Here is a 13,186-nt window from a genome sequence, read left to right as displayed (position 1 = left end):
AATTAGGGTTAATGAGACATGGGGTCCTAATCCAGTAAGACTGGTGGTCTCCATGCACATTTACTGAGGAAAGAAGGTGGCTGTCTGCAAGCTAGGATGAAAGCCCTCACCATAAATCGACCATGCTAGCACCCTGATATCAGGCTTCCAGACTCCTGAACTGTGAGAAAATAAATTTCTGTTATTTAAGCCACCCAGTCTGTTGTATTTTGTAATGGCAGCCTGAGAAGACTAAGATGTACAGTAAATGTATATTATTTTAAGACTAGAAAAAAATATTTTTAGCAATAGCAACAACTTTGAAAAGCTCTGATATTTTATTTAAAGTTGCTAACAAAAACTTTGTCTATATTCAGCATTCTACCCATAATCATCTATAAATGATTATGTCCCAAAAGTACAGTATGATACTTTATAAAAAGAGGTCCTACATTATCTGATGCTTGGTAGCACTGATATTTATAACTTACAACACCCTTATTCTTGATTTGATGATTTCAGCTGATGGAATATAAAATGATGGGCAATTTGTCTTAATGACTGCATCAAGTGTAATAAAAATATATATACTTTATAGCTCTCAAAAGTAAGACAGTTACAATCAGTCATCCTACGTCAAAGTAGTCATTTGAAATTAGTTTTATATAATTAGGATGACTATATCCTTGATTTCCCTGGGACAGCCCCAGTTTATGTCCACTATCCTGGTGTAATTGTTAGCAGTCTCTGCTTTCTCTCTCAAAGAGGTCCTGATAAACTATGGCTATTCTCTGCATAACCAACTGCAGAATCATTACACTGAATAAATTTTATAAATTTAGTGTTTATTCTTGGACAGGAAATATCATGTCTTTTAATTTGGAAAATAGTCATGGTATATAATATTCAATTATTTAAATAAATTTCTCCCCCACAGGGAGCCAAAGTAAATTCTGTGAATGAATTGAGAAGTACTAAGAAGAACTAGGTGCCAAAGCATTTTTAGATGATATTGAAACCACTCAAGAATCCAAACTTTTTAATTTACTTAAGCAGGATTAAAATTATTCAAAGGAAAATGTCAATACACCTAGAATTCTAGAATAGATCACACCATGTCTCAAAAATGTAGACATAAATAATTGTGAGCTTATCAATCTATTCTGGAAGATATATGTTCCAAACAATTTCTAGATGAGGTAATAGCTCCAAAGTCCTCCCTTTTACATTATAAAATATAACATGAAAAATTAAACAAATGGCTTAGAGTTTAGGGTGGAGGTCATTAATATCAGTGTGGTCATCTAAAGTTTGTATCTTACCCATAAAAGTGACAGACCGACTCATGGTGCTAACTACCTCTTATAATAACAAAAACAGGTCATTTTTAAGAATTATCAAAGCTATATTTAAAGAGGAAAACATGGTAAGAATATGAAAAAATCTTTTCTTCCTAGGATTTTCTATGAGATTTGGAAAGAAAGAGAGAAAAACAGTCTGAATGATAAATTCAGACTGGCCACAGGAAATCAGCTTTCTACATTTATGAAACAATACCTACATCATCTCTAGTCAATATTCCTGAAAATGAAAACATGGCAAAATATAATTATAGAACACTGCTTTAGAAAAACTTTTTCAGAGAATTATATTCCTTAATTATTTTTTCCAATCACTTCATATAATCCTGATTCATTCATGCCATAGTGTGTGTTTATATTTTAAGGTAATGATTCTACTACTTGTGCACAATGAATTTCATAGCACCAATACATTTGTATACTTTAAGATTAGTTTTTGGGTTATTGCTCTTCCTCTGGTTCTCGTGACCGTTTCTGGGACTTCAATGGACCTTCTGTTTGGAATGAACATGCAGTAGCAACAAAAGCATCTCTAAATCCCTGAGGCTGCAAGATGAAAAAAAAAAAAAAAAACCAAATATGGTAGATCTGTTGGAAGAGGTAAGAAGAAGTAACATGTACTAATTGTTAGGTACTTTACAAATTTATTTTCACAATTAAATACTCTAAAGTTTTCCAACTAGTCTATTTCAAGTGCATCTGGGCAGTGCAAAGACTGAGTGGATAATTCAGTTTCAGACTCTCTTTTGATTTCTGTTTTTGTCCTTATAAAAATGATATGCCAAGAATATACTTGGCTGAATACTACTTATAAATATGCATATTTCAGCCAAAAATGTATGTTCTATGATGTAAATTCACAGAAAATTAACATTTGAAAGTGGGCTATATTTGGTGGTCACAATAGATCTATAATATCTACAGACCAAAATAAGTAATGTTGGTATTTTCTCTTTTCTGAAAATCTTCAAAAACTTTCACTTTAAAAATCTTTACTATCTTGACATTACATATGGCATGGAATACACTACCCAAAAATAAGTATTTCCTCTGTTCTTAAAAATAAGTTTCAGTCCAATTGTGACTACAGTATTCTGTATATTTTGGGGACAATGTTCTAAGCATCAAAAGCTGTCCTCAAATACGCTTGCTGCCCACAGAAGTTAACAGAAACAATTTGTAAATGCTTTCTTCAAAATGATTACTGCCCACTAACACCAAAATCCCACTTTACTCAAATAATACTGACTGTGATTTGAAAAGGTACCGTGGATTCCTTCTGGCTTGGTGATTTGTACAATGTTGCCAATCTGCTTAGAGGGAAAAATAAATATACATAAACACATGATCTTAATTAATTAGTTCAGATGACTGAGTTCATAATTTAAATTTATCATTTTTTACCATAAGTCTATTATTTTGTTCTATAAGGGCACAGAAAGGAAAGAAATATAAAAAATACTTCCCTCAAACAACAACTATATGTATGCATGTAATAATTACAGTATACACATAATAACAGAGTTGTTTAAATAAGTGGAATTTTAAAGCAATCTAAAAGTCCAATAATTCAAATAAATTATTTTATATATGTTGATACTACTTATGCTAAAAACAAAAGCTGGAAAAACATGAGATAGAAAAGTATTAATAGTATACTAAATAAAAGTTATACTGTATAATCCCAAATTTATGAGTATTATATACACATATATAGAAAAATCACTAGAAGACTACAAAAAGTTAATAGTTATTATTACAAGGTAAAGATTGTTTATCTACATCTTCCAAACTCTGCAATCATTGTGTATTTTTTGTGTGTTATTACAGAAGTATTATGGCAATTTCTTGGAATATAAATGAGGAATACAAATAAGCTAGGAAGACATATTGTTTTAAACTGATTGTATCCCAAAAAAATCACTGTAATGACAGAACAAGGTCTAAGTGGGATTTTATTATGCATTATACAAAGTAAATAATATAAAACTGAAAGCTGAAAGTAGTTAAGAAATAAAATTCTAACCTCTTATTGACTATATTCAAATACTCTAACAGCAACAAATATAAGCAAAACCTTTCAAATGCCTTTTAAAATTACTTTAAAACTGATATAACTTACTCGCAGTAGCCAAAAGGTAGAAGCAATCCAAGTGTCCATCAACAGATAAATAAACAAAACGTGGTGTACAATGGAATATTATTCAGACTTAAAAAGGAAGGAAATTCTGATACATGCTACAACATACGTGAACCCTGAAGACATTATGCTAAGTGAAACAAACCAGTCACAATAGGACAAATAGAGGGTACTTCAAAAAGTTTATGGAAAAATTGAATTAAAATAGAAATCTTTCCATGAATTTTTTTTTTTTTTTTTGTCTTTTTTGTGACCGGCACTCAGCCAGTGAGTGCACCGGTCATTCCTATATAGGATCCCAACCCGCGGCAGAGCGTCGCCGCGCTCCCAGCGCCGCACTCTCCCGAGTGCGCCACGGGCTCGGCCCCCATGAATTTTTTGAAGACCTCTAGTATTATATGAATCCAATTATATGATACTCAAATTCATAGAGACAGAAGGCAGAATGGTGATTGCCAGGGGCCAGAGGAAAAGGAAAATGGGTAGTGTTTAATAGATACAAAGTTTCAGTACAGGAAGATGAAAAAGTTCTGGAAATGGATAGTGATATTTGCGCAACAATTTGAATGTACTTAATGCTAGTGAATTGTACACTTAAAAATTATTAAAATGGGGCTGGCTAGTTAGCACAGTTGGTTAGAGCACAGCCTTATAACACCACAGTCATGAGTTTGGATCCCTGTACCAGCCAGCCAGCCACCAAAAAAAAAAAAAAAAAAAAAAAAAAAAAGATCAAAATGGTGAATTTATGTTATATATAGTTTGCCACAATTAAAAAAAACTGATATATCCCGTACCAGCCAGCTGCCAAAACCCAACAACAGCAACAAAACTTATGTAACTACACAAAATGCACATTCTAACTTAGAGAAAAAAACCACAGACCCTTACTTAGGGCTATTAGGGCCATTTATTTGCACACAATATGTTGATTTGTTTTCAAAGGCAATTCAAAAAGGACATTTTGGTTACCATTTGTTACTCTATTAATTTGAAATTGCCCCTCTCCTCAGGCACAATTCAAGAGAAAAGCAATCAGAGGCCATTCTGTTCCAGGTTTGTACTTTCAGGATGAAAACAGCAGAATCCAAAATGTCATATACTCTACACATAAATAAAATAACTGCTAAGTAATTTGTAACATAAGAATAGCTGTGTTAAGTGGAATTATAAATTTTTTACAATGCTTTAGGGTTGATACTCTTATCTTTAATGCAAAAATATAACAGAAAAATAGAGGCAAAGTGTATTTTAAGCTCCCTTATTAGAAAATCACTTTTTGATTCAATAAAACAAAAGGTAGCTAACCTTCTGAAAAATTAGCATCTAAATCACCTCATATCACCAATATTTCCAAAAAGGTATCCTGTGCATCTGACTTTTCTGAGGAAATTATTAAAAAGTAATAAGCTTTTAAGAAGCATTTACATGTTTATCTAGAATCCTAAAGTCAAAGGGACATTAACTTATCAGGCTGAAAATCTTCCTCAAATTTCTAGGTAAAAATGAAATTTTTATGTCATGTCTGCATCTCAAGAGATCTTTCTGACCAGAAACTAAACCAAATAATCACTTGGCTCATGGCCTCAGCTGAGATGAAGCTTAACATATGGCTGAACTACATAGTTCGGGTCAGGAAGAAACAAGACAGAAGCACAATTTGTGCTCTAAAGCTGAGCACACATATGAAACACTGTGTGGGGGTGTTGATATATTACTCCACTTTACCACCAGATCTTCTTGGCAAAGAGTAGTGTAATTCTGAACAATCTTGGCCTCACATTCTCATGAATATGCAAATTGGAGGAAAATCCACATAATATAAGGCCACAGACAACAGCACCTTTTTTTTTTTTTTTTTTGGTGGCTAACTGGTATGAAAAGAATTCTTTTAATAATTGTTGGAATGTTATTTCCATCATTAGTCAAAGGGTAAAAATCAGGTGCTTCTGCTGAAGGATGGGGGTTGGGGCATGAGATGGTACACCTAAATTTAACTGCCAATATACATTTTGTTATTCAAGGTTTTTAGTTTTTCTTCTCAAATGGAAAGTGTTCACTTTTATAACTATTTTCCCCACAGTATGAATTTCTATTTCCATCCTTTCAAGATTTTAAAAAACATACAAGACTTCATGCAACTTTAATAATTTAAAGATATCTGGTTTCAAACAATGAAAAACAAAACTATTTTAATTCTATTAAATGAGGTCAACTTATTCTGATTATAATAAAGTATGCACATTACTTATCATATATCCATAGGCTGGGGGAAAAAACAGTTTAGAGAAAAAGGATGTTGCTTAAAGAAGAGAATAAGAGCTACACATTCAGATTTGCTGGCAATCAATGCAATACTATTATTACCTTCTAGAAAGAATTATAGAGTCAGCTATGGAATATGAATAATACTACCTATTTCATAGAATTATTTAGAAAATAAAATGAAATAATATATACTTATATATACAGTGCTTTGCACAATAAAGGAGAAACAGTAGTGTGGCTATACTAATTTAGTCAGTTAATTTTCTAGGTCTTAGTTTTCTCACTTTTAATGAAATAGGTATAGATTAATCAGAGTTACTGAAAGGATTATTTGAAGTGCTGTATATCAAGTGCCTAGTAAAATACCTAGCACAAGCAAGTACTCACTAAAATGACAGTATGAGATACAGAAAAAATTTTACAGAACAGTAAAATCTCAAAATCTATCTGTATTCAAGGTAGTGTTCTATACCATTCTCTAATTTTGGGGGAAAGATTTGTAAGAAGCTGAATTCAAACAATGGTTAACTCTCAAAAAGTATGATTTTCTGACCTCGTGGATACTTAACCAATGCTAACTTCTAGAATTTGACAAAGGCATACTTTCTTCCTGATGAGTTCATGAAAAGATGAAATATCTTGCTCTGCTCCTATTACTTTTCTTATTTCTTAAATGGATTCTATTAGTGAATATTTAATTATAGTCTGAAGAAGACTACTACTGTATACTAGCTCAGGGGGAATTCCTAAGACATTTAAACAGTGGGAGCACTTTACAGAATAACCTAAATCTAGGAAATTAAAAGCAACATGTTCAAAAGACTCAGTTGGAGAACTTTGCCAAGTCTTTACAAAAACGTTCATTGCTGAAAAAGAATTCCTTTTGTATATCCAGTATACAGAATTATTTAAAAAATTGGAGGGGTGGAGATATTCAATTGTAAAGCACTATGTATTACGAAAATAAAAGTTACCTGAAATACCATCTTTTAGGGAGACATAAACTACAATCGGTTGCAAAAGATGTATGCAGAAGTTTAATTTATTCTGCTGTGAGCTTAGGGTCAATAAAACCTAACTTCGTGGGCCGAGCCCGTGGCGCACTCGGGAGAGTGCGGCGCTGGGAGCGCAGTGACGCTCCCGCCACGGGTTCGGATCCTATATAGGACTGGCCGGTGCACTCACTGGCTGAGTGCGGGTCATGAAAAAGACGAAAAAAAAAAAAAAAAAAAAACCTAACTTCGTTAGGCATAATTTTTTTCAGTTTATAAAACAAAGAAATGAAGAATAAAAAACAGACAATATCACTTACTAGGCCCAATATGTATTTAAGTGACCCTTTATTCCATCTTTGCTCACATGCTGTCTCAACTTCCCCTTTACTAGAACATTTCTTTAGGTTAGGCCAATTAATCACAAAGCAGAGAGGCTGGCATAAATCTGACTTTTCTAGAAGTATAGAATAAAAGACTTTACAGCTTTCAATGGCCTATTTTAAAGAAAATGAAAGCTGATTGTTCACTTGCTTAGCAGCTTTAAGAACAAATACAGAGGTTTCATGCTGTCATAATTTTATTTTAAATGACAATACCTGTGAAAGGCAGGTAAGTAACTGGATAATAAAAGCAGGATAGGAAAATACAAAAGAAAAAAAAATAACAGATAGAATTTCATACTAGAAATATATTAAGCAACTAAGAAAACCCATCCTGTTTTTCACCTAGATTAGTCCTAAAGCTAACCTCAAAAGTTTTCCTTTGGTCCTGATTTTATTCTTCTTTCAGTCCTGTATAGGAACAAAGAGTTCCCACCTCCTTCTGCATGGCTAATAAATGATTTCAGAGTTTTAGAAGGTGGCATTCCTTAGCCACCTACTCCTTTCAGGTACCTGCACCCCACCATTTAAATATTCCCCAAAATTTCCTATGTGGCTGAATATGCAGTATAACAACATGTTTCTACATTTGCTCTAGGTGATGTCAGACAAGACAACAAAAGTGTTAGTTCATGAGTCATTGTAATCTTATCTATGGGACTGCTTTTAGAAACTGATAAGTAATTAACCCAATATTCAGAATTATTACCTTGTTTCTATACTGACCTTTGCTTTCCGTCCCAATGAAAGATTAGCCGTATTGTAGCAGCATGTCCCCAACTTTCCCCTGAGAGAAAAGAACATAATAACTGTACACTGCTTTACTGACTAGGTTTCTCAGAATGCCTCTGACCAAATACAGTCTTACTTAATTTAACACAAGAGTATACTTGGTTTCAAAACAACTGGGACTTGAGTAACTTCCTGAGATTAATAGATTTTTACCTATCTAGGCAAATACTGCAAATCACTATTTTTTACTTCCTTTTAGAAATCTTTATAGTTTGAGTCAGTATATCTGTCAACCTTCCATATCATTAGGTCTACTAACATATTTCCAGGGGGCTGGCCAGTTTTCTCAGTGGTTAGAGTATGGTGCTGATAACACCAAGGTCCCAGGGTTCAATCCCTGTACTGGTTGGCTGCCAAAAAAACAAAAACAAAACATATTTCTGACTCCCAAAAGAAAAGTAAAAATTGTGACAAAGTATTCTTAAAGATTTTAGTGGAAATCAATCTTGAAGTATTGTGTTCTAACAAAACCATGACTAAGATTAGGAACAAAGTCTTAAGTCTATTCACTGTAGTGTGATTTGTATTTAAATGGATTTGTCATTCCTCCTGCCTAAGACTATAAGCCTTCTGAGGGCAAGAATCTTCTTATGAATATTTATATCCCTGGTATCTAACACAACAGTTGCCAGATAGTAAATATTCAATTAATGTTGGTTAAATAACTGAAAGGATCAGTCAATATCTTGGGGTACTATGCTTGTGCTAAGATTTATCAGTGAACAAGACACATATAATAGCTGCTTTCATAGAACCTACAGTATTCAACAAGTAGCAAATGAAGGAGATAGAAAAAACCTGTTTAATTAAAGTGTTTTTCTGATTAATTACCCACCTAATGCAGGAACCAACAAGGCCTGATTTCTATCAATCTTTGTTGTCATCTGATTGGTTAAAATTACCTATAGAAACAAAATGAGAGAAAATTAGGTGAGTCTCTTCCCCAAACTATCAAGTAAATAGTCCTGTGATTTTAGTATTATGAATATACTCTAACTGTTAAAGAAAGCCATATTTAAGTAATGAACATTTTTCTGATAGAATTTTTAAAAATTTACCCATAAAAATGGATACTTATCCGAAAACCTGAATAGAGCAGTTCTTATTGTAAAAATGGAAGAATAAGATATGCCAAATAATACATGAAGGTCTAAAGAGTAAAAACCTCATAACTGGGAGCACTGGAAAAATTTTGCTTTTAAAATTCAAGTTTTATATGAGCCAACACAAACCAGAACAATAGCAGCAATATCAGTAGTGGTAATGAACATTTATTGAGTACTTTATACATGCCAGAAACTATGCTAAGTGCTTTACCTTCATTATCTTATCTCCACAACTACTCTATGAATAAGATGCTATTATTACTGCAATTTTACACACGAGAAATCAGAGGCTTAGAAAGATTGAGTCTTTGTTCTTCACCACTAGAATATCCAAATACAAAAGAATACAAAATACTTAATAAATACCTTACTGTTCACATTTTTAGGGAAGAGACAAATACAGTATTACCATTAATGATTTTACAGGAAAAAAAAAAGAAACTGAGGCAAATAATTATGAAAAGAGATCTAAAATCTTAAAGAAAATACAACGTAGAAGAACTAGGAAAAAATAACAGGTCAAATGACTCCAAATTATGACTATGCTAGTCTGCCAGTAATAGCCACGTGTGTTGCTTTACTCATAGATGATCCTCAAGGCTAAAAATATTCCTAAATCTCTTGTTAAATAGCAGCCTACAACAAAGATTCCATGTTTGGAAAGACAGTAATTTTAAAGTAAGAAAAACAAAAGTGTTTAAGGCAGACTTAATACAGCACAAGTCAGATTATCTGGCACTTTTTCATCCAAAAATCTCCAGAAACAGTCATTTTAAATATTCTTCCTATACAGATTTTCCCTCCAGAAAGATGTTTACTATTACAAGATGAAATTGATAAAGAACTTCTCTGAGAAGCAATAACAAAAGGTACCTCCCTCTGAAAAAAATCAGTAGTTCCATAAGGAAATTGAGGGGAAAAAAAACCTGGTTGGCTGTTCCCCTTACAATGGTAACACCCTAAAATGTCTGTTTAGTCACAAAGAAGTAATCTGTGATCTGTATAGATCTCAATTAGATACCAACTGGACATGACTTTCTTTTTTTGGGTGGCTAGCCAATGGAATGATTGAACCCTGGACCTTGGTGCTATCAGCACCACAGTCTAACCAACTGAACTAACTGGCTTGCCCATGACTTTCCTCTAGTTTTCCCTTTATATGCCACAGTGCCTTCCCATTTGTTACCGTACATCAGGCATCTCAGAACAAGCTCAGCAGAAATTTAAATTGGTAATTACCTGAAATATATGACTAACTGGCATCCACAGCATGTTGAGTAATACTCTTTACTGTACATACTTGTCACCTCTGGCAGAGTGATGGAGACACAAAAGATTACTCAGAGCCCATGTATTCAGAGCAATGAGAAGCCCAAAGGAATTGCACCAAGAGAAAACTCCTTCAAGAGAGGAGAGCCCAGGCACAGCCCTGAGTCAGTTTTTGCTTCAGTTTTTATTGTAAGGACAAGAAAGTTACAGAAGAAAAACAGATGGTTAATCAACCATAGTGAAAATGTAAACAAACTGGCTACGTGACAATCTTCATTAAATGTGTAACTTAAAATAGTTCAAGCAATTTACCACCAAAAAGAGTCATAAAACTAAGCTATGTGAGGTACAAAAAGAAACAATGAAGTAATCCCCAAAGCCCCTAACTCCCTAAGAAACTCAAAGAAAGAAACAGCTTAGGGCGAGATGTGGAACGTCCCCCAAGCACTAACTAGAGGAATATCCTTGAAGATTTTAGCTGACATACTTTCGCATTATTTAGGTTTAGCTGAACTAAGGGCAACTGCCCCCAGAGCAATCACTTTTCGCTGTGCTTCAATTCTCTCATCTATATCAAAGGCTTTAATCCTGTGAAAGTTTTCTGGTCTTTCTTAATCTTAGCATTCCTACATGTTTTCCTAAAGGGTTGAGGCTTTGGCCCCCTAAAATAAGGACTTTGGTCCTCTAAACTACAGGCTTTGGCCTTCTACGCTAAGGACTTTGGTCCTGTGAAATACATGTGTTTTATTTCTATCTCATTAATAACTTCTTAGCAGTATGTGATAAAGGTCAAGCAACTGGGATATTTACTTACGCCTACAGTTTTTGTTCAGAGATGTGCTGTCCAAATCCATAGCCTTCAGCCACATGTAACTTTTTAAAGTTAAATTACACTAGAAATTCAGTTCCTGAGTAACATTATCCATATTCTAAGTGCTCAGTAGCCATGCAGCTACTATACTAGACTGCACATTTCCATCTTTCCAGAAGTTCTACTGGACAGTGCTGGTTTAGAGAGAGTAATTAGTATATCCGTTACATATCTTTAGGAAAATGTAAGTAGAAGTACTGTCTTAGCAGCTGTTCAATATCCCAAAATTAGATTTTATATTATCAGCAAATATTGATAATGTAATTATAGTACTTCTGCAAAAATGCTGGGCTTACCAAGGCACAGATGAAAATTATTGTGATTACTCCAAGCTTCTAAAGAATGTCTTTAAAATAAAGTAACAATCACTTTGAAATTACAAACTTCAGTGCTTTAAAAATACTTCTGCTACCCAAATGTCCTGCAACTAATCAACAGACAGACAAAATGTGGTATAAAATGCAAAGTTATTTGGCCATAAAAATCCTACTGAAACATGCTACAACATGGATGAATCTGGAAAACATTAATACTAAGTGAAAAAAGCCAGACATAAAAAGCTACATATTTTATGATTCTATTTATATAAAATGTCTGGAAAAGATAAATTCACAGAGACAGAAAGCAGATTAGTGGTTGTTAGGGACTAGGGGGAAGACAGAATGAGGACTGAAGGCTAATCAGAAGAGTCTTTCTTCTTTTTATTTTGGAACTATGCTTGTCAGAATTACTTTCTCTGTACAGCACCAAGTTAAGGTTGGCCACAAGAGAAATTTGCATGAGATTTGAAAGGCAAAAGTGAAGGAACATTTTAAACACTCAGAAGGTCACTGTGGAGCAGGGGTTTCTTTGTGGGAGTAATGTAAATGTTCTAAAATTAGATAGTGGTGATGGTTGCACAACTCTGTGAATATACCAAAAATAATTAAATTGCATATTTTAAAAGGATGAATTTATGGCATGTAAATTACATGATATTAAAGCTGTGTAAAAAAACATTTCTGCTAATAATAAAAGAAATGCATTTGTTAAAGGACTTTCTCCATATCACTTTGGCAAAGATTTAAAAGACTGGTCACACCCAAAATTGGTAAAGATGTGGTAAAGCAAGATTCACTGTTGGAACGTACTTTCTGAGGGTGATTTGATAATATATAACAAAATGTTTAAAAATAGATTCTCTTGGCTTAATACTTTCACTTTAAGAAATTTATGCTAAATAAGTAACGGGACAAATGGACGAAGATGCAAATATAAAATTGCTGATTGCAGTGTTTTAAGTGACAAAAAGTTGGAGCCAACTTTAAAGACTATCAATAGGGAGGTGGTTAAAAATTACCATATACTACAATCACACAATGGAATACAATATAGCTGTTAATGTAAGGTAGACTTATAGTGTAAATGGGAAGATGTCCACAATACATTAAGTGAAAAACAAAAAATTGCAAGGTTTGCGGGGGGGGGGGGGGGGTAAAAAAAAAAAATGCACGGCAGCATACATAATATAATATCATTTTCTAAAAAAATGTTTGTATATATATATAGAATAAAGTCTGGAAATCCACAATAATCACTTACTTTCTACATTTTTGATTATTTAGAATTTTTTTTTAACAACGAGTACATATAACTTAAAATTGCAAAATATATTTATTATCAAAAATCATATGTACTGCTATACATGCTAACTGGGAAAAAAATCAAGCAAAGAAAAATTTATAAAGTAAGAGGGGAAAGTATGTCCCCAGTCGCACAAAATTTTATCCCTAGAAGTGACCACTGTTAATTCTTTGATCCTTTTGGATCTTTTTCTTCATATATATAAATATAAATGCATATATATAATTTTAATTTTTCTCAAAAGTGGGATTACACTGAATATATTGTTATGCAACTTCAATTTTTTCACTTAATCATATATTTGGATATATCTTGTCCCATGTTAGTACATTTATATTTACACCACTCTTCTTAAATACTGCATAGTATTCAATGTTGTCATTTGGGTTACTTTTTTTGTTT

At 33.1% G+C, this 13,186-nt stretch overlaps 1 protein-coding gene across 6 annotated transcripts in view; it reads right to left on the bottom strand.

Moving 5' to 3' along the window:
• RAD51C (RAD51 paralog C) overlaps positions 1 to 13,186 on the bottom strand; it is a 46,975-nt gene that overhangs the window by 12,672 nt on the left and 21,117 nt on the right. For 2 of the 6 annotated variants that reach the window (XM_063111783.1, XM_063111788.1), the window contains 4 exons: positions 8,751 to 8,817; positions 7,850 to 7,910; positions 2,590 to 2,653; positions 335 to 1,928 (listed from right to left, as the gene is read on the bottom strand). In XM_063111783.1, coding sequence (XP_062967853.1) covers positions 1,782 to 1,928; positions 2,590 to 2,653; positions 7,850 to 7,910; positions 8,751 to 8,817 — 339 coding nt within the window. In that variant the 3' untranslated portion in view covers positions 335 to 1,781. Of the gene's footprint in view, positions 1 to 334; positions 1,929 to 2,589; positions 2,654 to 7,849; positions 7,911 to 8,750; positions 8,818 to 13,186 lie in introns of those variants that run through there. The other 4 variants (XM_063111785.1, XM_063111784.1, XM_063111786.1 and 1 more) reach the window with 4 other exon arrangements.

This window comes from Cynocephalus volans, chromosome 10 (assembly GCF_027409185.1).
Source record: "Cynocephalus volans isolate mCynVol1 chromosome 10, mCynVol1.pri, whole genome shotgun sequence".
NCBI classification, from domain to species: Eukaryota; Metazoa; Chordata; class Mammalia; order Dermoptera; family Cynocephalidae; genus Cynocephalus; species Cynocephalus volans.
This window is presented reverse-complemented; position numbering and strand designations above follow the sequence as displayed.